Consider the following 27620-nt stretch of genomic DNA (forward strand, 5'->3'; position numbering starts at 1 on the left):
ACACACACACACACACACACACACACACACACACACACACACACACACACACACACACACACACACACACACACACACACACACACACACACACACACACACACACACACACACACACACACACACACACGCACACACACGCAGTTCTTAAACATAACCACTAACCTGTGACAATACCGCAACTTTTTCAGTGATGATGATCTGCTGTGTACTGGAGTTCTGTTATTTTTAATGTTTTTGAAAATGCTGACTTTCTATCAGGCAATTAAAAAGAAGTTAGAAACTGTTAGGTTTTTTTTCCCTCTACATTTTACAATAATTTTTTTTTAATCATAAATGATGTTCTATCAAAGCTTCAGGGTGTGATGTGTAAAAAAAACAAAACAAGTTGACCACTGCAAAATGTAAAAACAACAAAACAATCTACCTCAAAGTTCTTCTTTTCCCATGTTGAAGAGACACAAATCCAAAGCAAAAGCACAAAGTACAAGTTTGTTTTTTAATGATAGTTTTTTTTACAATAAGAGCCATTTTTGCCCTAAAAATGAGATGCAATTTTAACGTGACTGTATTGCCATTGTTGAGGATGTTCAAGGGTAACATACATGATGTACAGTAGCATGGACTTGTCTACAATACCACAGCCATAAGTGTTTTTGGATTGCCCACGCTCCTTTTCATGGATGTCCGTGACTCCATCCTGTGTTTCTGGAAGGACTGTGTCATTATCAGGACCATCACAGCGTGTCATTATTGCATTCTTAGCGGCTGAACTCTCACCCTTCCCCTCCGGTTCTTTCACAGTCTAACTCGGGGCGCTATTATTCTAATGATGCCGCACACAGAACACCACTATACCTACCTCTCCGCATCACACCCACCCACTCCCCCCTGGCCCTAAAAAGAAGACGAAGGAGAGAAGCGAGAGAGAGAGAGAGAGATTCAGGGGGGAGAAAAGCTTTGAAGTGGCTTCCCATCGCAGCGAGTCTGCCGGCCGTCTCTCTCCCCGAGACGTGTCACCTTTGCCTAGCGGGAATAGAAAAATCACGTTTCGAATGGTAATGATAACATACTAATCACTTGGGCTCTTTTGAAGAAGCTAGGATAGGGGGGGTCGAGCTGCCCTGTCAGAATCTCGGCTGCCGCCGAGCTCGCGTGCACTGCAGCCACGGTCGAGGTGTGTTGGCTTAAACATCGCACGTCAATACGTCCCCCTGCGCCTCGCTGCATCCGAAGGGGCTCATTATAGCCCAAAGTCAGGGCTGTCGCCAACCCTCGCTGGTACCACTACCACTTCTGAACCCTGCAGCTCCTCCACTACCTCTTACTTCCTCAAGTTCTTACCCAAAACACCTCTCTTCTAGCCTCTTTTACGCAGTAAATTGCTGTATCAGACCTGTAACAGTAGGTCTTCCTTGCAGAAACGGTAGTGAAGTTTTTACACAGCAAAACAGCATCTCATAATCATGGAATTTATGCATTACGACTAGGGATGTATGCCGGTATTTTTTGCAATGGTTCCTATTTGGGTCGGTCAAGGAAGACCCTGAAGATTCTGGACAAATTATATGGCTATCGGCAATGTTCCCTCCAATTTGTCACGTGTGTGAGCAAACGCAAAAACTCCCTGAGCATTCAGTGGAGCACATGTGAGCAACATCAGACGTGCACAGTGTGGCCATACCAGCATCACACCTGTCCCAAACCTGACTTAATAACAAGTTAAATGTATTATTTCATTTGGCAGTAATTTTCATGATAATATTTTATAATATACCGTACAGTACAGGCCGAAAGTTTTATTTTCAGGACTATTTACATTGTAGATTGTCACTGAAGGGATCAAAACTATGACACCTGTGAAGTCAAAACCATTTCAGGTGACTACTTCTTTAACAGTAATCAGAGCAAAGGGTGGCTATTTTGAAGAAACTAGAATATAAAACATGTTTTCAGTTATTTTAACTTTTTTTTTAAAAGTACATAACTCCATGTGTTCATTCATAGTTTTGATGCCTTCAGTGACAATCTACAATATAAATAGTCATAAAAATAAAGAAAACCCATTGAATGAGAAGGTGTGTCCAAACTTTAAGCCTGTACTGTAAGTGATTTGGCTCACTTACAATGAAAATTAAAACAACAAATCTTGTTTTTCATGAGCTGCGTACGATTATTATATGTCTGGGTGGGGGTCCTTCTTTGGAAATAATTTGTACCCCTTTTAGAGATCACATTTAGTTCCCCATAAAACATTGACATGTTGCACAATGAGATGTAAGCATGGTATAAAGTGTACATTCCTGTAACTTTCTGTCCGTAAAATATATAATTTTTATGAGCATTTCTGTAATCTAGTGACAGCATTTCATGACTAATATCCATAAATTAACATTCTTAATAAATGGCAGTAGAATAAGCACACATCTGATTTGGGAGTCATAGTGTAAAGACCTGGATTTGGAGTTGTCCAACTTTTTGTGTAGTCATAAATGCATTGGTGGCGAAGTGCCATGAGTGTGTGTGTTGGCACAAGTGAGAAAGAGCGAGCGGCTGCTTTTGATATGACAGATGACAGAGAGTTGGTTTTGGCTTGGTTTGTACGGCAGACAATGACCAGTTTTGCTAGACAGAAGTTTTTACTCCTCCTTTTAGTATGTGTGTACGGCCCACAATGGACAGTTTTGCGCAATAAAGTGATTGATGGATAAATTGTCTTGACAGACGTTACAATAATGGAACAATGTTGACGAACATTGTTTTATCTCTTTTGGCCGCTCGATTTCACCTGTCACTCCCAGTTGCATTGCAAAATCCTGCAGCATAAATTATGTGCATGTTTTGGATTTGATTTTGTGCGTGGCATAAATTTGCTCGGCGCAGAGGACGCATGAGCAGGGCGCAATTAGGCAGGCACGCGGCTTAAAGGGAACGTTGACTATTTGTATTTTTTTTTAAATCCAGCTGGCTTTCGTAATTATGACATGCTGTCACGGCTCGATGATAATCAACTTGGAATAATCACAAATAAGGAAGCAACACCACACAAAAGTTTGTAACAATGATATGTCCTCCTTAAAAGTCCCTCAAAGTCACGCACGCTAATAAGAGTCAGTTTGAAGTGAACACGCTTTGCTTACGACCGCCACTATCGCGTTTCATCAACCGTCCTCAATTTTAGTAATCCAGTAATCCACAGGCCAATATTAATCCAGTCAAAAAAGTGAAAAAAGTAATTACTGGTTAACTAACTGGTTCTTTTTATTTATATAGTAAAGTTAAAGTTAAAGCACCAATGATTGTCACACACACACACTAGGTGTGGCGAAATTATTCTCTGCATTTGACCCATCACCCTTGATCACCCCCTGGGAGGTGAGGGGAGCAGTGAGCAGCAGCAGTGGCCGCGCCCGGGAATCATTTTTGGTGATTTAACCCCCAATTCCAACCCTTGATGCTGAGTGCCAAGCAGGGAGGTAATGGCTCCCATTTTTATAGTCTTTGGTATGACTCGGCCGGGGTTTGAACAGACACTACACAAATACATATACCTGTACATAGGTAGCTGTCAACACTCAATATGGCTTCAGGTTGATTTATATTACCGTAATTTCCGGGCTATAGAGCGCACCGGTATTTAAGAAGAAATACATTTTTGGAAGAAATACAATTTTTATGTATTTTAGCCGCACGGGAGTGTAAGGCCATGTCCACACGAACACGGAGAGTTTCAAAAACACATATTAGGGGTTAAAAAGATCTCCATCCACAAGTGTAGTTTCAAAACTGTCAATGTGTACACACAAACGCATACACTTGCTGTCATGCACATTTTGTCCAATCAGAAGCCTGAAAAAAGCAGCAATTGCTGACTTGGTGGCATTACACCTCCTATTATGTTTATTTTGATATACTTTAGACCAGAGCTGGGCAAATATCGGGGGCCACATTGAGAGAAAAAATATGTCTGGGCGGCCAATGTGTATGTGTGTATAAATTATATATACACATTTAGCTGTAAAAATCTGTGTGTGTGTTTGGGTACCTTTTTTCAGGAACACTAATACCAAAAGTCACAATGTCCGATAGAATTCTAAAAAAGTTATGACAGACCACCTCAAAAAAACTGTTTTTTACTGGATGAGACACCCAAAATGTACATTAAAATAAAGAAAGTGGGATTTACAATTTTAACTATGAACAATAAAACACTGAATATTAACAACATAGTACTCTTTTACTTCTTAGATCAAGCAAAACACAACAAAAATGTAACAAGCAGAAAAATATGAATGCAAAGGGTAATAAACACCTACAATATGATATATTATCACTTTTATGCAGACATTAAAAATTTGCTTCTGCATCTGTTCCTGACACATGCGTTTCGGGCTGGCTGCTCTGAAAACAAACCCTGCACACTCTGATTTGTTCCTCGTCTGAGCTGCTGTGACGTAGATTACCGTAATAACTTGTATAACATTCAAAAGCGCAGATTTCAACCATTGAAATACTTTCTATAGTCCAAGACTTAGAGTCATTTAAAAACAGCACTTCACTTCATAATGGCGGCTACAGTTTTGATGTTAAAGGTCTAAAAAAATTATGTAGAACGTCCGGTGGGCCGGATTGAAAATCTAAATGGGCCGCATGTGGCCCACGGGCCGTATTTTGCCCAGGTCTGCTTTAGACGTACATTCGTACAATGACATGTATATTATCTTTAAAACCAGCCTGCACGTACACAGAGCCCTGGGAACATTATTAAAGAGCGCATGCACGCCTGTGCTGCAATCATAGAATTATAACATGTTCCGCAACATGGTGATATATTACATGTGCAGTGAAATGTACATTATTTCTAAAATCAGCACGCACTAACGAGCCAAGGAAACCCTTTTGCATGTTTAAAGGGCCTTTAAAAAGGCACGGACGTGCATGTACCACTGCAAAAACCTTGTGCAATTATAAAGCATTTAATCATCGATATAGTGATATAGTACATGTGTAATGAATATCAGTACACACTACAACGTTTTTTTTCATTTTTTTGGGTGCTCTTAACGCGCGTACACAGTCGCGCCCGGCTTCTCTACAACAGTGTGCCGCGGTGCCGTGAAATACAGTCTGGTGTGCCGTGGGAGATTAAGTAATTTCACCTAATTGGGTTAAAAATATTTTTTGCACACAAGTAATTATAATCCGTAAATAATGTGCCGTTGTTGAGTGTCTGTGCTGTCTAGAGCTCGGCAGAGTAACCATGTAATACTCTTCCATATCAGTAGGTGGCAGCCGGTAGCTAATTGCTTTGTAGATGTCGGGAACACGTCGTGTCGTGATCAGAATATGCAGACGACAGCGGGAAGCAGCGTGCAGGTAATAAGGTATCTTATGCTTAAACCAAAAAGAAAAGGCATTGAAGCTTAGGCATGGCTATGCAAAATGAAACTAAAACTGAACCGGCTGCAAAGCAAACAAAACACAAAATGCTGGACGACAGCAAAGACTTACAGTGTGTGTGGAGTAGAGACGGCGTCCACAAAGTACATCCGTACATGACATGACAATCAACAATGTCCCCACAAAGAAGGAAAGCGGCCGCACAACTTAAATAGTCTGGATTGCGAAAACAAAGCAGGTGTGGAGAATAGCGCTTAAGTAAGACACGAAACTGCAACAGGAAAATACAAAAAAAACAGGAAAAAAACACCAAAATAGGAGCGCAAGAGATGGACAAAATCACTACCCACAGATAAACACAAAAAAACTCAAAATAGGTCACGGCGTGATGTGACAGGTGGTGACAGTACACCTACTTTGAGACAAGAGCTATAGTGATGCTTGCTTGGTTATGGTTTAAATTCATATCCAACAATTGCGAGAACGACTTTTTATTGTCAATATCGGCTACTGAGTTTCGTTTTTTAATGATTTCTGCTTGTGGTGTGCCTCAGGATTTTTTCTATGAAAAAAGGTGCCTTGGCTCAAAAAAGGTTGAAAAACACTGCTCTACAAGAATGGACGCAAGACACGCAAGTTAACTTCATGATTTGTCGTTAAACAAGGACTAAAAACATTAAATAATGTTGCACCTTTTTTATGACACAGAGCAAAAAGTCTTGCTTGTCAAAGTTGTCCCATCAATTGGCGCAAAGCCCATTTTGATGTGTCTTTTTTTATTCATGTTGAATGAAAAGAGCAGCATGTTTACGTTCAAACATACATTAAGTCCTCTTGTAGTGTGTTTAAAGCCAGCAAGGCAGTGTTGTTGAGCTTGGAACTGACAGCGCACAACCGCGACGTCATCACAAGTCTCCGTTTGTGCCGTGTCCACGCATACGCTCAGCGGAGAGTTTTGCAACTCAACACTTAAATATGATTGGATTTCGTCTTTGCCAATTATTTTCGTCTTGTTTTTATTCGTCGACTAAATTGTCAATTCATTTCGCCATTGTTTTCGTCAAAGTGCATTTGTTTTGACTCGTTATCGTCCTATTTTATTCCGGGCAAAATAGGTTGTTGACGATAACGAAGACGAACATTTTTAGTTAACAAAATTAACACTGCACTGCATGTGTATTTGTTTTGGACTTAAAAAGCCTTAAAAAAACTTCCCTGCTGTGAGATGTTACATGATGTTGGTGGTATACAGCTTCTTGTGCTGATAAAAATGGTTAATAACAATTTTTTTCACATCTCTCTGTACACAAATTACATAAAGTACCGTTAACTAAAGGCTTAGTGGCCACATGCGTGGACAGCACCTTTTAGCTCTTATTTCCAAAATTGTGTACACTACTGAATTGGGGTCTTATGGCCGCTTATGTGGACACTTATACTGCCATCTGGTGGTGTCAGAAGAGTATAACATACAATGGAATTTGGAATAAAAGTGTAAAAATAAGAATTAGCATGTAACTAAACATAAAGTACACGTTTGTGTACTTATGGACTAAGTACATCATACAAAAATATTATTCTTAGTTTTTATTCTAATTAGGGTCCAATAAGCCCAAATAGCAAAGAGAAATAAAAAAAAAACATGTAAAGAAACAGCTTGGGCCTTAAGGGGTTAAGAGTACTGATGAATACCGGTAAAATCCAAACGATCCATCATCCCTAACTACAACGCATAAAATAGATCTCGGACAGCGATGATGGCTAACAAACAACACAACAGATTGCTGGCAACCACAGGTCAGCCTGGTTCGAAAAAAATCAATCCAATTTTGTGGTAAAATTAACCTTTGAGGTTGCATAAAAACCTTGCCTGCTTGTTGCATGAGTCTAGTCTGTGAACATCAAAGGATTACGCAAATTATTTGGATTTTTTGTGGCTTGAAAAATACACAAAAAGTTGGGAGTGCCCTTGTCCTGGCATTAGACACACAGATGTTACACCTCAGATTCAAAGGCGGGACATTCGTCCCCCATTCTGTGTCGCCAACGTTTATTTAGAACTGGGACAGACGGGTAAAAGGTGTGTGATCATCCTGGTCTCTTTGGCTCTCCATCTTGTCCGTGCCCGCTGCTTTTTAAGCGCTAAAAAGCCTCTTCGCGATTTCAAATGACATCTGTCAGTGGCGCCAAGACGAGGGAAAGGAAGGAAGGAAGGCGTTCAGAGGGAGATCTTTTCCTTCCCCATCCCTCTTTTTGTCAAACTTTGAAAAGTGTGTCGATCCCCCCTGCCTCCTTTGTGGTTTTTCATTTTCTCTGGAGTGATTAGTTGCTACATGTTTTGACAGCTCAAGCAAATCTCCAGATTTTTACTTCCTCCCCCTTTGGCCCCCTTCACTCATGTGGTGGGCATCAACCCTTGTCAGAGAGGCGCTTGTCATTTATCATCACGTTGTTGTTTGTTTTTTTGGTGTCAACATGCAAGTTTTTGCTTGCTTATGCCATTTATGATCTGTTCCAATGAAGGCAGTAAACCATATTGACCCGGTATAATACAACACTGAAAAGCCATTTCTCACAAAACACTTTTTTTTAAAAACAAAATCAAAGGCAAAACTAACAAAAGTTGTGTGATGTCGCCATTATCTTAAAATGAGTGTCATAACTCTGCCTCTGTTGTTTGCTAACTTTTATCAAGCTGTATCAACTAGGGGTGTCCCAATCCAATATTGACGTTGAGTATATCAAATTGCATTTAAAATCTCTGATACAAGCAATCCTGCAGCGTGTTTAATTGTGCAATAAACATATAATGTTGGTATTTTTTTGTATTTTAATCAAGTCATTTACACAAGGTAAACATGGTAGGTTATAGGCTACTAGGAGCTCGCAGCTACACGACAACTAAGCACAGAATAGCAAACTCGCTAGTAGGGATGTCACAGTATGAAAAATTCTTATCACTGTTATTGTGACCAAAATTATCACAGTTATCATTATTATCGCGGTATTTTTAAATGTGCTTACATTTTTTTTAAAAAAAACACACAAACAACACATCCAAAATGGTTTACCTTGTAGAAGAAACATTATTGTGGATAAAAATACTGTTTCATAGACCAAGTAGAAAATGAGTGTTTATAAAAAAGCAACACAAGCATTACAAATAGGGATGTCCAATAATGGCTTTTTGCCGATATCCGATATGCCGATATTGTCCAACTCTTTAATTACCGATACCGATATCAACCGATATATACAGTCGTGGAATTAACACATTATTATGCCTAATTTGGACAACCAGGTATGGTGAAGATAAGGTACTTTTTAAAAAAATGAATCAAAGAAAATAAGATAAATAAATTAAAAACATTTTCTTGAATAAAAAAGAAAGTAAAACAATATAAAAACAGTTACATAGAAACTAGTAATTAATGAAAATTTGTAAAATTAACTGTTAAAGGTTAGTATTATTAGTGGACCAGCAGCACGCACAATCATGTGTGCTTACGGACTGTATCCCTTGCAGAGTATTGATATATAATGTAGGAACCAGAATATTAATAACAGAAAGAAACAACCCTTTTGTGTGAATGAGTGTGAATGAGTGTAAATGGGGGAGGGAGGTTTTTTGGGTTGGTGCACTAATTGTAAGTGTATCTTGTGTTTTTTATGTGGATTTAATAAAAAAAACTAAAAAAAAACAAAAAAAAAACCCCGATACTGATAATAAAAAAACCGATACCGATAATTTCCGATATTACATTTTAACGCATTTATCGGCCGATAATATCGGCAGACCGATATTATCGGACATCTCTAATTACAAACCAAATAATATGGTAGAAATTTTTTTACAAATAAATGAAATACATGTGAAGATTGTGCAAGATAGCAATTTATGGACATAAAAGATAACATTTAAGAATTTAGCAAAGTGGCACCTGATGGCCAAAAGTCTTAACTGCACTTTTTGTCCATATAGATTAAAATAGTGTTCATGTTTGAGATCTCGTCTTGTACATAGGGCTGCACAATTATGGCCAAAATTATATTTAAGATTATTTTTTTATTAATATTGAAATCATGATTATTGATTATGCTAGGTAAAGCAGAGTTGGGGTGGGGTGTGAACGCGATGCCATCATGTAATTTGTAATGTCTAATAAAAAGACAATAGATAAACATTATCAATATTTTTAAAGACTAGTATTTTTTTTTGTTCATTAATAGTATCAACGTGTCAGCTTTTTATCATTAAATGATGCCTTTATCTCTATTGGTACATTTTGATAGAGAGAGATGTGTTTTTAAGTGATGTACATGTACATGCTGTGTCAGGACAGATCCATTAAGAGTTTGAGCAGAAATATGTCATAGAGGAATTAACTATACACAAACTAAAACATTAACAAAATGCTATGTCACATTTAAAGTAATACCTTTGTAACATGAAAAAACCCCACAAGTAATGTAAAAAAACATGGTGTTTACTTTTTGATATCATTATAAAACACAAAGCAGTTTGGCTAATGGAGATAAAGTCAAATAAACAAGCTTTTTTCTTCTCTAACAACACCAAGTGGTTCAGTAAAACAGTTTGGTGGAAAAAAAAAACCAGGAGTGATACCTCTCACATCGACAATCACAATACACAATCTTTACAGCCTGCATTCAATTCGATGAGATGACAAAAAATGTAGCTACAATTGATGTTATTGGAACACTGATAAAGTTTGCAATTAAATAAAGGAGTGAGCCACCCAGTAAAAAAAGTAAAGACTTTATAAACAAGTTGTGGCAATGTTCACGACACATCGCCTGCTGCATGTTTCCTCACGTCATTAACTCTGTCACAGCAGCTGATGGACGCTATATTGAGAAAATAAAAGCTTCATCAAATAGTTTTCTCCTTCGCTGCAGTGCACTCTTAAACACACGCCGATACTCGATGGAAATTAAGGTCTGGAAAAACACTAACCTATTTGTTATGAACTGTCTACTTTTTTCCAACACTTTGAACCCTGCGGCTTATAAGACGAAAAATATTGTTTTCCCTAAAATGTTGTGGGTGCAGCTAATACAGGGTGCGCTCTATAGTCCGGAAATACGGTAAAGTGGTAAATTATTTTTGGTGACACTGAGTGGCCACAATAATTCATTAAGTTAGGCTCATGATGCAATAAACCAAATGATCCAGACACATACTAAATTTTAAAACTGCCATAAAATCCTGGCTCAGTTCAACCTCTACCTGATCTGAACCAAAACTGATCCCCAGCAACTTTCCGAAGCATTAATAGAATAGAATAGAATAGAATAGAATAGAAAGTACTTTATTGATCCCTAGGGGAAATTCAGCACCACAGTTCGCTCACAATAGACAATATACACTTAGGTATTTTTTACATGTGAATAATATAAATACAGTGAATAATGCAGGTTTATATGTGGTTATAGTGTATATATATTTTCTCATTCTGTTTTGCACACTCTTGGAGTCAACATGTGCATAGTCATGTACATAGTGTCATGTACATAGTCTATATACCCCCTGGCCCCCGTTTTTTGTATATATTGTTTTTCAAATCACCTGACATGTATACTGTGTATATGTACGTACGGTAATTTATCCATTTTTTTAACATAATTTTTTATATACATGTTACAGGTTATATATCCTGTATTATTGAATACATCAAATGTGATGAATATTTAATGGACCACAATGGAAACAAGCCTTTTGGCTTTTTGTGCCATCCATTTGCCTTTTTAAAGCATTACATGGATTAAATTCTTTAAGATGTCAATAAACTTCTCAATCAATCAATCAATCAATCAATCAATCAATCAATCAATCAATCAATCAATCAATCAATCAATTTGTTACTGGATACTTTCTCTTATGCCTCTGCCCTGGAGACTTTGTATGTGCAAGTAATATGCAATAACAATGATTTGATATTTGTTTCTAGTGACAAATTATGTGTTTTAGACTGCAATATTCTTAAGGACACTTATTACGTATGTCTAGTTAGTAGCTTGTGTGCTATAGTGTGCTTATGTTTTGTGTAGCTGGTAGCTCTTTGTAGCCTACCATGTTTACCTTTTGTAAATGACTTGACTAATATACAAGAAAAGACCAACCTTGTGGGCTTATCGGAGGACATTTAGATGTTAATTAAAGCTGCAAGCAGCGTTGGTCGGGTCCGCATTTTGGCAGGTGCTAGTCCTAGGTGTCCCAATACTTTTGTCCAGTGGTAGTCCTGAGTGAGACCTACATAGAGGTTTTTGTTTCGTGTCTCTACGATATTCGTACTGGGAGTTAGAGGAAGTTGTGTCTGTGTCTTTTTCCTAGGTGTTGCGGCACAGTGGTTGTTTTCTTTAAAGGCGCGTAAAATCACAGCAGCGGAGCAACTTTAGTGCTGCGGGTCTTTGAAGGCTCGTAAAATCAAAACGGTAGCACGAATCACAACTTTTCAACTTTTAATCAGAAGGGTTCAATCTCTCTCCTGTAGCAGTTTGAAGCCGAAACGAGAAACGCGCTCAGAGGAGATAATGTTTGATGTTTGGTGACCGGTTGTAACAAAAATGTTGTTTTGAAGGAGGAATAGCAAACTTCCTGTTGATTTTTGCTGAAGGATGTCAATCTATGAAATGTAGGTCTAGGTAAGACCTACATAGAGGTATTTGTTTCATGTCTCTAAGACGTTCCTACCGGAAGTTACAAGCAGTTTTGTCTGAGTTTTCCTCTAAAAAGCAGTTTTGTCTCGGTTTTATTCAAAAATTGCGCAATTTTGAGCTTTGGGGTTCGGTTTTTTTTTTTTAGATCGCAATTTCTAGCAGTCCAGATGTGTGTGAGAATTTTGGTGAGTTTTGAAGTATTTTAAGTGGGTCAAATTACAGCTCAAAGAGGCAAAAATGAGTTTTTTAGTACAATTTTGTCTTGAAGGGGAAATTGCCAACTTCCTGTTGGTTTTTGCCCGAGGATATTAAATTATGAAATGTAGGTCTAAGTCTGACCTACATAGAGGTTTTTGTTTCATGTCTCTACGACCTTCCTAGTGGGAGTTACAGGCAGTTTGTTTTTGTTTTTTCCTAGGGGGCGCTAGAGCGCAATTTTGATTTTTGGGGTTTGGTTTTTTTATTAACTTGCAATTTTCGCAGGTCCTGATGTGTGTGTCAAATTTGGTGAGTTTTGAAGCATGTTAAGTGGGTCGAATTAGCGTTTTTTTGTGGCGGCGGAAGAATAAATAATAATAATAATAATAATAATAATAATAAAACCTTACAAATTCAATAGGGTTCTTTCGTCCCATTGCAAAAGGACTCCCTTTGGGATTCCTTTTGCAATGGTCCTGTGCGGACCCTAACTAGCTGTCTAGCTTTGCACAAGCAGGACTGCTTGTATCATCGGAGCCTTTATATCAGAGAGTTTAGATGCGAGTTGATACAATAATTTTCAATGTCTATATCGAATCGAGATTGCATTTTATGAACTCTGATACGCACTGTGCTGCAAGACGCACAGGTTGTCGGCCATTTTGGGTCTAGGTTTATATTTAATTCCCCCACCAGTGCAAAGTCTTCTCGTCCAGTATTAAATCAAAAGGGGCTTTTTTGCCACCGTTGTTTTGGTTGCCCAAGATGAGGCTGCTGTCACCTCTCACATTGTCAGTCTCGACATGCATGCGCTTGATATTGCATCAGCATTCAACACATTGTCATCCATGAAGGTTACTGCCAACCTTGGCGGTGTTATTGTTGTCTCTGCGGACACGCTTGGTCTCCATGTATGTATGCGTTTGTGTTTACGTGATGCCTTTCTTTGAAATGCGTCCTAGCACTCTCAATCAATTTTTTTTTTCCTGTTTGTTTTTCTCAGACGTCCTCCATTTTTTTCCCTTCTTGTCTATTTGTTGCAGAGAGCGCATCTGTTGGACAACACAGAGAGGCTGGAAAGGTCATCGCGGAGACTGGAGGCCGGCTACCAGATAGCAGTAGAAACCGGTAGGTATTTTTCAGATTGGGGGTGTATTTGGAGATAGCGTGTGAGGATGAGTGAGCGACAGCAAATTGGCTCGCTCATATGTGAGGTGGGTGGAAATGTGTGTTTGTGCGTCGGGTGGGGTAGAGGAGGGGAAAGAAATGGTTCCTTGACGTCTGATGACATTTTCGGGAGCACATCAAAGGTGAGGCAGGCTGGGAAAGAGAAAGAAACGTACAGGCGACAGATTGAGCGCCGCTCCCGAAGAAAATTCATGCATCTCTTCGCCAGTGTGTGTGGGGTGTTTTATTTTTTATTTAATTCTTACGCAAATAGACAAGGGTCCTACGAAAATAAACACAGCTGAAGTTCCTAAATCAGGAGGAAGTGGAAAAAACATAAAAAAAACAAATCCATCCTTATTATTAATAAGGTTGTTTTTATAAGACCCTCATTTGGAGCTTGAATAGACTTAACCAGTTAGTTTTTTTCCTTATCCTCCTCCTCGGCAGTCAGCACATTCCGTATTCCTCAGAGACGTATCAAAGCCCTTGTTCTGCGAGTATCAACCGTGGCTTTTCCCTCGTTGTAGTTTGGAGAAAGTTTGTCAATTTACACTATAAATGGCATGTGCGTGCGACACTGACAGATTTAATAATTCAAGTCAAGGAAGGTTCGCACGCAGACCAGCGCCTTTTTTTTTGTATGTTCCTTGAAACCGTAGCTATAGTCACAAATTCATAAACACGATCCGTTCCCTGCTTAAAAATGCCGCCACAAATTCTGTGAAAGCCCACAGATTTTTTTGGAGAAAAAGAAACCATCTAGTTTTTGCTGTAATCTTCCAGTAGAGTTGGTGCTGTAAAGTCTTAGCTACCTCCCAGGCTTGGGTTTTATCTCCAGTCGTCATTATCCACATGACCCCTGACTCCTCTGTCACCGGCGCCTGACCCGCCTCACAACAATGCCCTCCGTTTATCCCGTGCACTTGGCTCGGTCCACGCCGACCTGCAGGGGTGCGTTTGTGGGACGCCTCGCCCCCCCTGCGCGTTTAATCCGTGACCCCTCGCTTTACCCCGCTGTCGATACCGGCCCTCCGCTCAGTTGCACAACCTGAAATGGCGCGATGCACGCGGGTCAAACATGGCAACCGCACAAAGAAGGAGGAGGATGATGCGCTGGGAATATGCAGTTCACCAAGTTTGACTCTTTTAGAAATGCTAAGATTTGAAAGGTTGCACGTTCAAACGGCATTTGTAAAAATAGTTTCATCCACTCTTTGGTACAAAAAAAATATATATCCACATGAAAATATGTGTACGCTGTCCAAAGCAACAGGTGGCGCTGTAACCCGTAACTGCATGGCCATAGAATAAGCCCTTATTTGTAAATATAAAATGTAAATGGGTTATACTTGTATAGCGCTTTTCTACCTTCAAGATCCAATGGGGTTTCCCCGCACAGGTTCGAATCCTGTTCGTGCAACAATTTGTGTAGTGGATTGTCCGGAGCTTAAACAGCAACAAAAGTGGGTTTAGTACAAAAGGTTTATTTACCCATAGTCAAAAGTGCTAAGTTGGATTGTTTTGTCCATGCAAACAAACAGACGTCCTCCGGAGAACACAAGAATCAAGCAATCACCCAGAATCCTGGTCTCCTGCCCATTTTATTTGTTTCCCCATGCCCCAAGGTCCCGTTGTTTTCGACATGTTTGTTTTGCAACATCCTTGAATCCCTTAGTCATGCTTAGACAATCAAAATATTTTGTAGAATGGTCAGAGCGACTCCATATTCAACTTTGTCCTACATCTGGTCCTTCAATGGTATAGAATAGAAGAGAAATGAAATGAGAAGACATTCTTAATAGACACGAAATATAGTTCAAAGGTCAGAAATTCTACTACAGTACTCAAAGCGCTTTGACACTATTTCCACATTCACACACACATTCACACTGATGGCGGGAGCTGCCATGCAAGGCGCTAACCACGACCCATCAGGAGCAAGGGTGAAGTGTCTTGCTCAAGGACACAATGGATGTGACGAGGTTGGTAGAAGGTGGGGATTGAACTAGGAACCCTTATGTTGCTGGCACGGCCACTCTCCCAACCGCGCCACATAAAATTTGTCTCACTATGTTCAAATTTAGCACACAAAAATAATATAACATATCTGAAAACTCCATCTATGTGCGCATTTAAAATGTTGTTTACAACATGTTAGCTAATCAGAAGCTAGGAGAAAGCCAATCAGGGATAAGGTGCAGTAAAGACATCGATGAGTCAACAAAAAGCGGGATCGACCATGTGGGCAAAGCACAAATTCCTGCCACATGTCAATAGTTCAAGTTAACAAAGTCAACAGTTACATATAAAATTGAGAATAATGACTAAAAAAGACAAAACCAACGGCTTCTTGACATAAACAAACAAAACGCGAAATTTGAGTTTCGTTTATATGCCACACTGGCCTTTAAAGATATGCTAACGCAACAGGTGGTGCTACAACTCCAAAAGGTTCATCCATTTAATCCAATCAGAAGCCGGAAGAAAGTCATACAGGGAAGAGGCGAAGTAACGACAATGACGAGTCAAAAAAACAGAAAAAACGAGCATGTATTAAAGTAGTCTTTCTTAACCATAGCGCCTCTTGTCCGGCTGCAAGATTCCCCAATAGGGCCGCCAAAAGAAAACTGTTTTCAGCTGTGGTCTGAATGGGTCGCAGCGGTTCTCAGTTGTAATACACTTTTCCACCACTTGTGGCAGTATAGACAATATCAAACAGAAGAAGTCTAGAGGTAAAGTCATAATGAAGTTTCTTAAGCGCAAAAATTATGACTAAAGTGGTGAAGCTTTATTTTCACTTGCACATACATTTTATTGACGGTTTATTTAAGAAACCAATATATTATTATTACGTATTATCAATTCAGTTAGAATGTATACTGTATTTTTCAAACTATAAGGCACACTTAAAATAATGTGTGCCTTATAACTCGGTGAGCCTAATGTACGGAATAATTCTGGTTGTGCTTACCGACCTCGAAGCTATTTTATTTGGTACATGGTGTGATGATAAGTAGATGACAGTTACACATAAGAGACACATGTAGACTGCAAGATGACACCAGTAAATAACACTACAACTTTAAATGTTCTATTGAGAATATAGAACATTACACACGGCGCTTAAAAATCTGTCAAAATGTTTTAGTACGACTTTAGTAGGCTATGAAGCCGCACCGCTTGATAGATTGTCGTAGCATTACGGCTACGGTAGTCAGACGTACTGTCCTTCCACATGCGGTTTTTACTATGGTGCATGTATAAGGACCGCAAAATGGCACCCATTAGCAGAAATATTATCTGGTGTTTTGTTTTGCAATATTATGCAAAAGCAACTGTTCTTACCTACTGGTACCTGCTGATGTGTATTTGGGATCTGCATAAGTCCTGAAAATGCGCGCGCGTCCGCCATTGTAGTCTGTGCCAACATCATAGTCGATAAGCTTCTTCTTTTTTCTCTATATTCTTGTTATGTAGACATTCACCCTCCGCTGTTGCCATTTCTAATATAAAGTAGTGTAAAATTCTAACTTACATCTGTCAGTAGACTCGCTATGTAAGTGGGTTTACATAATTTACCCACGGAACTTTAGTTATTAGAGAGTTCCGGTCGGACGCTTTTTCACCGGACACATTTCCGGCTCTTGACCCACGGATGAGGAGATGCTGCTCCGTTATTGATTGAAGTAAAGTCTGAACGTCATTAAAACAGTTAGCTCCATCTTTTGACACTTCTTCAATTCCCGTCTTTGCACGCTGCACCGCTACAACAAAGATGGCGGGGAGAAGACGCTGTCGAAGTGGAGCCACGTAAATAAGACCGCCCACATAACGGCGCATCCTGAAGTGAAGGTCCGAAAGCGACTTGAAGATGATCCGTAAAACATAATCTATGCAACATTTTGTCCAAATAACCACCATTACATGTTATGTAGACCACAAGGAAGTGTTTTCAGTTTAGAAAAAAATCATAATAATCATAATAAGACCCCTTTAATGCGCCTTATAATCCGGTGCGCCTTTTGTATGAAAATAGACCCGCTCATCGGCTTCGCGCCTTATAATTTAGTTCTTTTGAGCCAATCAAGAGGCTGATAAACGTAATATAGTGAAAAGGCACAATCATTCATCACCAAAATAAAAATAATTGGATGGGGAAATCTGTGAATCAATAAGGAGGCTGAAGAAAGTAAGATATGGAAAATACCCATTTTGTCATCCAAAAATCTAAACAAACAGAATATACAAAAAACTGCACCAAAGAAATATACAAAACAGATGCAATCATTCAAACAAAAATGAAAATACAGGCAGAATACCAAAAACAATTATATTTTTGGGGGAAATTTGCAGGTTACCCATTTACGCCAATCAGGAGGCCGAAGAAAGTAAAGATGCAATTTGTCAGCCAAAAATCTAAACAAACAAACAAAATGTAAAAAAAGAAGAGGTGTGGTTTTGGGGGAAAATGTGTTTTGTAGTGATATTGGAAATGTGTTGAAAATGCTGATAAATCCGAATGCTAGTTTGCAAATATAATCCTGTACAATTCTTATTTTCATACTCTTTATTTACTCAGCTTTCTCTGAAAGCCTGTTTTAGCTCAAGACCCATATTACAAATGTGGTTTATTTTGTTCCGAAAAATACACATCATCTATTTTCTATCGGCGGCCCAATAAAAACTGCCCAGACTCATTTAGAGCCCTCATATCTGTTGGATGTGTGTCACACACTGATGTTATTTACAAAGGCCATGTAGTGTGTTGAGTCTTTATTTTCATTTTGTGTCAACTACGAACTGATCGCTTAAGAAATGCTCACTTAAAATAAGCTTGAAAAACATAAATTATTATAGTGTCAAAATAAAATTGTCTACTCTCTCCCCACGTGGGTATTATTTTGAGCTAATTTAAAGTCTCCATCCTAAATGGCACTCTGGCCTTTAAGAACTGTAATCCACCACAAAGAAGACATTTTTTATTTCAAAGAGAAGGATCCCCAGCAAAGTGTGTCAATTCTGCAACGTCTCTCGTAATGACCAGGAACAAAAAAGCCGGAATGCTTCTGGGTCACATTAAAAAGAAGACAGAGAAGGAGGGTTCTTCTTTTTCTAAGAAAAGACCAATATTCAAACTGTATCATCATCAAGTTTTAAACATTTTTTTATTGTTTCTCTTTCCGCCGTCGTCTGGAGTGTATTTAAAGCAAACAAAGGCTTGTCAAACGCAGTGAAAGCCCTCAAAGGGATATGGCACACACTCTTTGGACACGCTCCGCTATTTATTTACCAGCCGGGTTTTCTTTTTGTCTCATAAATAAAGTATATAAGTTCGTTAGCTAGCAAAAAAAACAACAACAAAAAAAACAGTAGGAGTTCAGTGACTTGAAAGGCCAGACGTTGCAAACAAGCAAGATCCTTTGCAGAGAAAGAGGAAGGGTGGGCACTTAAGACCGTTTTTATCACTTTGGACTCCATGTTGAGTGATTTCATACATTTTAGTCCTTCTCTTCTCCTTTGAGTGTATTGATCACTGCTTGATTAAAAAATTGCAAGAATTATTTCATCCGACTGATCAATATTTTTCATATGTGCACACTTTTGTATTTTTTTTAGTATTAAATTACCCTGTTTTGATTTTTTTTAGTATTAAATTGACCTGATTTGATTTTTTTTTTTTTTTACATGTGTAACGTAACATATTTTTTACCTTTGTGCTGTAGCTGTGCTGTCATGAATGAACATGATTTTATACATAATATTTTGCGGAATTAAAAAATTCCTATATAAATACATCATTCACATTTGTTTGGTGAGATTGTTTCCTGACGATCATTTAAATTTTGTCAGTAACAAATAATAGTTATGTTGTTAAAAATGGTGTGGTACTATAAATCTAAAATAATTCCAAATGATGCATAACATTGACAAGAAAAAATATATAGATCCGTTTTCAGACCTTGAATAGACTAAATGTCATTTAATTGTGCACTGTTTGTTTTTCATGCGATTGGCCTTTATCATAATTTCAGCACATAATTCAAAATGAATTACATACTATACATTACCTTTTGCACTATATTAATTTATATTATTATGTGTTGTCAACTTTGTACTTTTTTATGTTATTGCCTGAAATAAATAAATAAATGAAAATGAATGAATGAATGAAAATAACCAGTTGTGCTAAATCACTCACCTTTTATTGTTGACGGTAATATTTAATATAATTTAGTATAATATACAGTAAGCTTTCACAGTTTTCCCACAATATTTAAGTTCAAAATATTTAGATTTGTATTATTTTTATATTTATACTTAAAATGTAATCATTGTTTGTGTGGTTTTTTGTGTGTAAATGTGCTTTCATTGGTATGAATCATAAAGGTAAATATAATTATATTATTTGCCCAAATATCATTTTCATGCAAGAATATGACATCATTCTAAAATCACTTGGAATTGAGGTTTAACTTCTTACCGATAGTAGAATTAGATTTTACGTGGATTTGTGGAACTTGACTAGAACGAAGAGTGAACTTGCTGATATAAACAAAAATAATTTTGCAGCATAAATTGGTACAAGAAGACAAAGACTTGCCACTCTGCATATAAAAGTGTCCACACAAAAACACACACAGAGCACTTCTAAGGACGGTCGTCTCTGTGTCGTGGGAATCGGCAATCGATACCAAAAAATGAACACAGCTCATTAGGGATTGATTTCAGTCCCGTTTAGATAAGCAGAAAGGCTCGGGCCCCCGACCTCCAGGGGCCCGCACGCCAGGTAGAGCGCAGCACCGCAGGCCATCAACTTTATTATGATGGAAGATAAGCTGATTAGAGTATGTCAATCACAATCTGGTGGTCTTTTTTTCTGTTTCTCTCGTCCTCCAAACTCCCTTTCTCTCTCTTTTTTTTTGTAATAAGTCATTGAAGCGAGCAACAAAGTGTCAGCAGCAGCAGCAGCCGCCGCCGCCGCCATCGCCGGGGCTAAGCTAAGCAGCCACCAAGGCGGGCGCACGAGGACCCTGTGATGATGGCGGCGGCGATATTAAAGAGGACATTGTTGTGTTTTAACGCGGTTTGATTTCCGACGAGAAAGAGGGGCGGGCTCGGCAAAGCGAGGGGTGCCCGGGAAAAGGCCAGAAATAAACAAATAAATGAATATGTTCGCGTAAACATTATTAGCTGCCGTTTGAAGCGCTGGAGTGGCCCAGTAAGACACGTTTGTCCCGATCCTCCATCCGCTGCCCTGCATCATACGTCGTCTTCCTCTTTGATTCTCTCCATGACTCCCGAATTCTTCTTCTTTTATTTATTTCTTTGGTGCTCGGCCACCAAATCCGAGAGCAAACACTGCACAATGACTTCACATTATGTCGAAACCCCAGGGTCGTTTTAAGCAGAGGCCTTGACACATTTTAGTCAATCACATCGTTTTGCTTAAAAGATTGTAATTAGGAATTCATCCAAGCTCATTAAATATTAAATATTTACCCAACAGATTAAAATGTGTAATTCTGTGTTCCTCAAAGTTTATTGGCTCTGGACTTACATTATAGATTGGAATATAGCATGTAGTGTCCATACTGTACAAAACCAGTAATTAGATAGCTTAGCTTAGATGTTAGATACCTCTCTTTGTTTATAATGCATATTTTCTGCTGGATCTACTCTCTATTTTATGCTGCCCTTTTTTGTTTTTGCTTTTTGCTGCAGCTGTTACATATACTGTAATAATGTACATGGTAATTGGGATGTGTTATATATTGTATATATTATATACAAATATAATATAATATATCAGTATATATTATATACTGTATATATATAATATGTAAACATTGCATACGTATATGTTATATTGCTACTATGGTACATTTTTAGTCTACTTAAATACCTGCATTATCCTTTTCATCCTTACCCTTTCCATCCTTTGGCACTAAGCCACTGTGTGAAACAATTTCCCTTGTGGATCAATAAAGTTTGTCTAAGTCTAATAAAGAAACAAATTTACACAACAAACATCACGATAAAATTCATTACAATTTACTTCTGACACATAAAAAATTGATAATCCAAGCCAAAACATGAGTTATTTTCCCAGTATCTTAAACGTAAAGGTTTATTAGCACTATGCCCAAATTAATCATTTCAATTGAATATATCATGTAAATCCTTGACATTTACAGTACATAAACTAGTACACGCATTTAATTTTACGACAATCAATCAAAAAGCCTGTTTTGTAATAAATTTGTCCCTGATCAATAAAACAATTAACAACTTTTAAATAAAAATGTGCCCACCGAACCTTTTTGGGTCACGACCCACAATTTGGAGACCCTTGTGTTACGTAACTCTAGTGGAAATGTGTCATTATTCCATTTGCTTGTTGTAACTCTCTCAAAATAAACTTCAATTGCTGTCTTTTTCAACTGTAAATCCGATAAAACACATACAGAATTAATTAAAATGTGTATTGGCCCATCTCATATTTGTACAAAGTACCGAAGCCGAAGATGACTCATTTGGGTTTCAGGATTGAAAGTAACAAAAGTACGTTTTTAGCATAGAATTAGCAAATACATAGAAATATAGCCACGTGGCATTCATGCTAATTGTATGTTGACACTAAGCACGTTACAGTGAGTCATATAAAAGTATATGTCAAAAATAAACAAATTACACGAAAAAAAAATAGGGAACAGGACTGAAAGTAACAGAAGTGAGTTTTTTAGCATAGCATTAGCAAATACATAGACAATTAGCCACATGGCATTTCTGCTAAAAATATGTTGACAATAGGCACATTACAGTGAGTAAACAGAAAGTATGTGTTAAAAATAAACAAATAATTACAAAAAAATTTGGTAACAGGACAAAGTAACAGGAGTGAGTTTTTAAGCATAGAATTAGCAAATACATAGACATATAGCCACTTGGCATTTATCTAATAGCATGTTTACACTATGCACATAACAGTGAGTCAACAAAAAAAAGTATAAAATATGAATAAACAAGTAACATTAAAAAACCATATTTACGTAATTGGACTGAAAGTAACAGGAGTGAGTTTTTTAGCAAATACATAGACATGTAGCCACATGGCATTTATGCTAAAAATATATTGACAATAGGCACATTACAGCGAGTAAACAGAAAGTATGTTTTAAAAATAAACAAATAACATAATAAAAACAATTTAGGTAACACGACTGAAAGTAACAGGAGTGAGTTTTTAGCACATAATTAGCAAATACATAGAAATATAGCCACATGACATTTATGCTAATAGTGTGTTGACACTCAGCACATTACAGTGAGTCAACAAAAAGTCAAAAATAAACAAATAACATAAAAAAAAAAAAATGTTTTTTTTAGGTAACAGGACTGAAAGTAACAGGAGTGAGTTTTTAGCATATAATTATCAAATACATACAAACTTAGCCAAATGGTATTTATCTAATAGCATGTTGACACTAAGCACATTAGAGTGGGTCAACAAAAAAAGTGTACAATAAAAATAAACAAATAACATCAAAAAAACACTTTAGATAACAGGACTGTGCTGACATTTTTGCCTTTCACAGCCATAGTAAATACAAAAGTAAACTTACTTTTGGCCTTCCTGTGGCCTGCAGATGTTCTGAATGACGTAACTTCCTTTTGACTATGGGACACGACAAAAGTATGAATTTCAACAATTTTTTGTATAAAACATAAAACATTTCTAAAGGAATTTAAATTATTATATTTTAGGGTAAAACCTAATTTGAACAAAGACAGGCGGCAAAAGCTGTTTTTTTTATTTGTAGTTAAAATACTTATTTTAAATTGTATTTGTTAAATATGAAATCAAATTAGTCTGCAGGACACTTTGCTTTGTGAAAATATGTATTTTACAGTTCATTTTATTGTGAATGTATACATTTTATTTGCTTGACGTGTAAATTGAACTGATCCCAAAAATATTAATGAATAATCCAGGTCAAAAAATATTAAATATAGTCCCAGTTACTTTAAAAGTAGTTGTATAATCATATATAATCTTAGATCATATTGAACAGGTTTTGTGTCAATTAGTATAATTCATACAGAGTTGACCCAAACTCAGTCTTTCTTTCGTATTAACGCTTGCTGTTTATTCTTTGTGTTCGATGTCGTCGTTTGCATATTTTGAGGCTCTCACTTTCTTTCTTTCTTTCTTTTTTTTTTTTTTTTTTTTTAAAGGACGAACGCGGCTCTCCTTGAGGTACCGCATAATAAATGTCTGGTACGCCCATACAATGGGAATGTTGCATTGTGTTCAGACAGAATATGGAGTCATTTGATAATTGTTAGATTAACAGCGCAGAGAGCGAGGACCTAAATATTTCACAGCTTGCCAAAGGAGGCCTACGAACGAGGAAAAAAAAAACATGTTTTGAAGGGGAAAGTGTGTTTTTCTTTTTCAAAAAGCCACTCCCAAAATGTAGTCTGAAACTATATTTCCTGAACGTATATGCCTCAGTGCAGCTCTTAAAAATAAGGCCACGGGTGTGCTGTTTATCGGTAAACCCCCGGCGGATGAAAAGCGTTGCAATAATTATTTTTTTTCTCCCCTAATCGGACCTTGTCAGCAAGGCGTCTTATCGTGGAGAGGAAAATGACACCGATGCTATCGAAGAGCTCGGAGTCCGAGCCTGCGGCGCGTGTGTCCCCCTCCCGCTCGCCGCCGCCCCCCTTCCAATCACGGGCCGGCCATATCTAGCGCCGCCACAAACGGAGAGCGCCGCCTTTTTTTTTTTTTTTTCATCTGGACTTCAAAAACGTCGCCAGTCATTAAAATTGCAGCCGCGTTTCTGCGACTGGGCTCAGCCGCTCCTGAGTGAAAATGTGGGAAGAGCAGACTCGCTAAATGTGTTAATTCCATCCTCACATGTTTACGGCTTAATTTTAATCTGTTTGAGGAGTGGGGTTGGGGGGGGCGCGATTGGGAAAGGGGCGCAAGGGGCAATGAGAAAGCCTCACGACGCAATAAATCGCCATTATCTTCGACACCCTAGGACTCAGCTGTTCCAGGGATTTAGGGGACCACTGGCAACAGTGGATATCTCGCCGCATAAAAACTCTTGTTTACGCTTCAACTGCGCTAGCTCCAGCTGGACAAAAGGCCTCGGGTACACAATGGCTAGCTAGCATACGGAGCCTCAATGGGAATGGGAAGAGCTGAACCAACAGACTCAAGCATGTGCTCGTCTCCCAGTTGACAAAAAAACCCAAAACATTAGCTGGAGGTTAAGTGGGGCTGGAATAAGGTGCGGTGCGGATCAATGCCTTGACTTCAGCGCTACATTTTAGGGCTTGATCAAACCCCGAAAATCTAATAATCGCACCTCTCGTCAGCGAAGGCTCTCGATGTAATGAGACTCTTGGAAGTAATCATCTAAGTCTGGCAGCAACAATGAACCGTTCGTTGGTAATGAAGCTAACTTTTTTCCGAGATTGTTCTCAAAATAAAAGGATCGCACGCCAAGTTTGAGATGGACTGTAAAGATAAAGCGGCTAAACGGTTTCTGATAAATCTCAAAGCGCTCGTTTGAGTACATTAACTCTTGCGAGAGCTTTAGTAAATTCACGCGGACACTTCAAAGTCCAACGCCCCAAAAGTCACACAAAGTTTTCTTGAAGAATGGGACTCAAAAGTCAGTGGTCTCCAGCGTGATAATTGCATGGCTTAGTTTTTACACTGAATGTCCTTCCCGACAACCCTACCAAAACAATGGCCTAACTAGGGATGTACAGTACAGGCCAAATGTTTGGACACACCTTCTCAATCAATGCGTTTTCTTTATTTTCATGACTATTTACATTGTAGATTGTCACTGAAGGCATCAAAACTGTGAATGAACACATGTGGAGTTATGTACTTACCAAAAAAAGGTGAAATAACTGAAAACATGTTTTATATTCTAGTTTCTTCAAAAGAGCCACCCTTTACTCTGATTACTTTTTCGCACACTTGGCATTCTCTCGATGAGCTTCAAGAGGTAGTCACCTGAAATGGCTTTCACTTCACAGGTGTGCTTGAAGCTCATCCAGAGAATGCCAAGAGTGTGCAAAGCAGTAATCAGAGCAAAGGGTGGCTATTTTGAAGAAACTAGAATATAAAACATGTTTTCAGTTATTTCACCTTTTTTTGTTAAGTACATAACTCCACATGTGTTCATTCATAGTTGTGATGCCTTCAGTGACAATCTACAGTGTAAATAGTCATGAAAATAAAGAACACACATTGATTGAGAGGGTGTGTCCAAACTGTTGGCCTGTACTGTATATCGTTAGGATTTTATCGGTATGATACCCTTATTGATAGTCCTTATCGATACTGGTATTTATCGGTACGCTTATCGGTACTGTATGTAATTTGTGGAACTCAAGATGTGAGAAAATGCATTTTAATTGGCATTTATATTCGCACAAATTAAACCATAACCAAATGAGTACGAAGGACTTCACCCGATGCGTTTGGCGGCCCGGAGACATAGGAAGTCAAGGTGAAGTCGGCGGTTAGCGCGGCTAGCGCTCCAACAAAGTCCTCCTGGTTGTGTTGCTGTAGTCTGCTGCTAATACACTGATCCCACCTACAACTGTCTTCTTTGCAGCCTTCATTGTTCATTAAAAAAATTGCAAAAGATGTCCAGAATACTGTGGAATTATGAAATGAAAACAGAGCTTTTTGTATAGGATTCTACGGGGTACCATAACTTCCGTTACTCGGACTTCGTCACGCGCATACGTCATCATACCGCGATGTTTCAGCCGGATATTTCCCGGGAATTTTAAAATGTCACTTTATAAGTTAACCCGGCTGTATTGGCATGTGTTGCAATGTTAAGATTTCATCATTGATATATAAACTATCAGACTGCGTGGTCGGTAGTAGTGGCTTTCAGTAGGCCTTTAACTGTCAGTGTTTCCCATAAACTGCCAAGATACCTGTGGCGGTGGGGGCGTGGCTATGGGCGTGGTCACCATGACATCATCGAGTAATTTGCATAATTTACTACAATGATATGATTTTCTCTAAAAAGGCTCAAAAAATGTATACTTACTAATTAATAATAACAGTTTTGTTTTAAACGTCCATCCATCCATCCATCCATCCATTTTACAATATAATTACAACACTTTATGTACATATTTATATACAGATTTGAACAATAAGTTATTCACTGAAATATATTTATTAATTGTGTTTTTTACAAAAAATATATCTTATAAAATATAAAAGCTAAAATGTCTCTTAAAGCTCTGCCCCTTTAATTAGTGCATACTAAATAATTTAACTTTAGCCTACTACTACAACCATATTATTTACCAGCAACATAAGGTGAAACAGAGGCAGAGGTGTCCTGCCACAGTCAGTAACAAATAAACAGAAAACAGTAGTGGTCAAATACAAATAAGGCAACAAGAGAAGTATCCTACACTTCTCTTTTGTAAAGTAAATCTGAACAGCCTATATGGGCATCTACATCAACTATATGATTTGCCTGAGAAGCTGGACAGGACAAAAAAAACAAACACTGGGAAACACTGACTGTTGTTTACTTGCTTGCTTGTATCCATAATTCCTTTATACATAACTATAACCTGCAGTGCCCAGTATCCATTAGTTATTTCACAGTCACACTATTTGAATTGCTTTTTGTCAAAAAGTTACTGAATCGATCTTTCTAGAAAATTAGATTGTCTCTAAATCATATCAGCAACCACAAGTATCGAATCCAATCCACTTGTTGTTAAAACAAATTGTTACACCTCTTAACTAAAACGACAATAAGCAAACCAAAATCTAACTATAGCTTATTTGCAAAGTGCAAGATGTACAGGTATATCCAATCAAATTCTTGCATAGAATAATTGTCAACCAAACAGTTGCGCTGCTGTAAACGGCGATGTGATATGACTGTGCCACCATGTTTGTGATGAGTCACTTAACTTTATTTTTGTTTTGTTATACTGTGGTCAACATTCCCTTTAAAGTTTTCTTGTATTATGTTCTGTTGTTTTTTTTTGTGTTGGGAGCTTAATTACACCCAAAAAAGACAGCAGGGATCCTAAGTAGACGGGACGTACCCAACCAGACAAACATCACAGGGATAATAAAATATTGTTTTTAA

At 38.1% G+C, this 27620-nt stretch overlaps 1 protein-coding gene across 4 annotated transcripts in view; it reads left to right on the top strand.

The window, feature by feature from the left end:
• vti1a (vesicle transport through interaction with t-SNAREs 1A) overlaps nt 1-27620 on the top strand; it is a 284729-nt gene that overhangs the window by 68293 nt on the left and 188816 nt on the right. For all 4 annotated transcript variants that reach the window (XM_062055539.1, XM_062055537.1, XM_062055540.1 and 1 more), the window contains one exon: nt 13323-13407. In XM_062055539.1, coding sequence (XP_061911523.1) covers nt 13323-13407 — 85 coding nt within the window. The remainder of the gene's footprint in view (nt 1-13322; nt 13408-27620) is intronic.

This window comes from Entelurus aequoreus, linkage group LG08, assembly GCF_033978785.1.
Source record: "Entelurus aequoreus isolate RoL-2023_Sb linkage group LG08, RoL_Eaeq_v1.1, whole genome shotgun sequence".
NCBI classification, from domain to species: Eukaryota; Metazoa; Chordata; class Actinopteri; order Syngnathiformes; family Syngnathidae; genus Entelurus; species Entelurus aequoreus.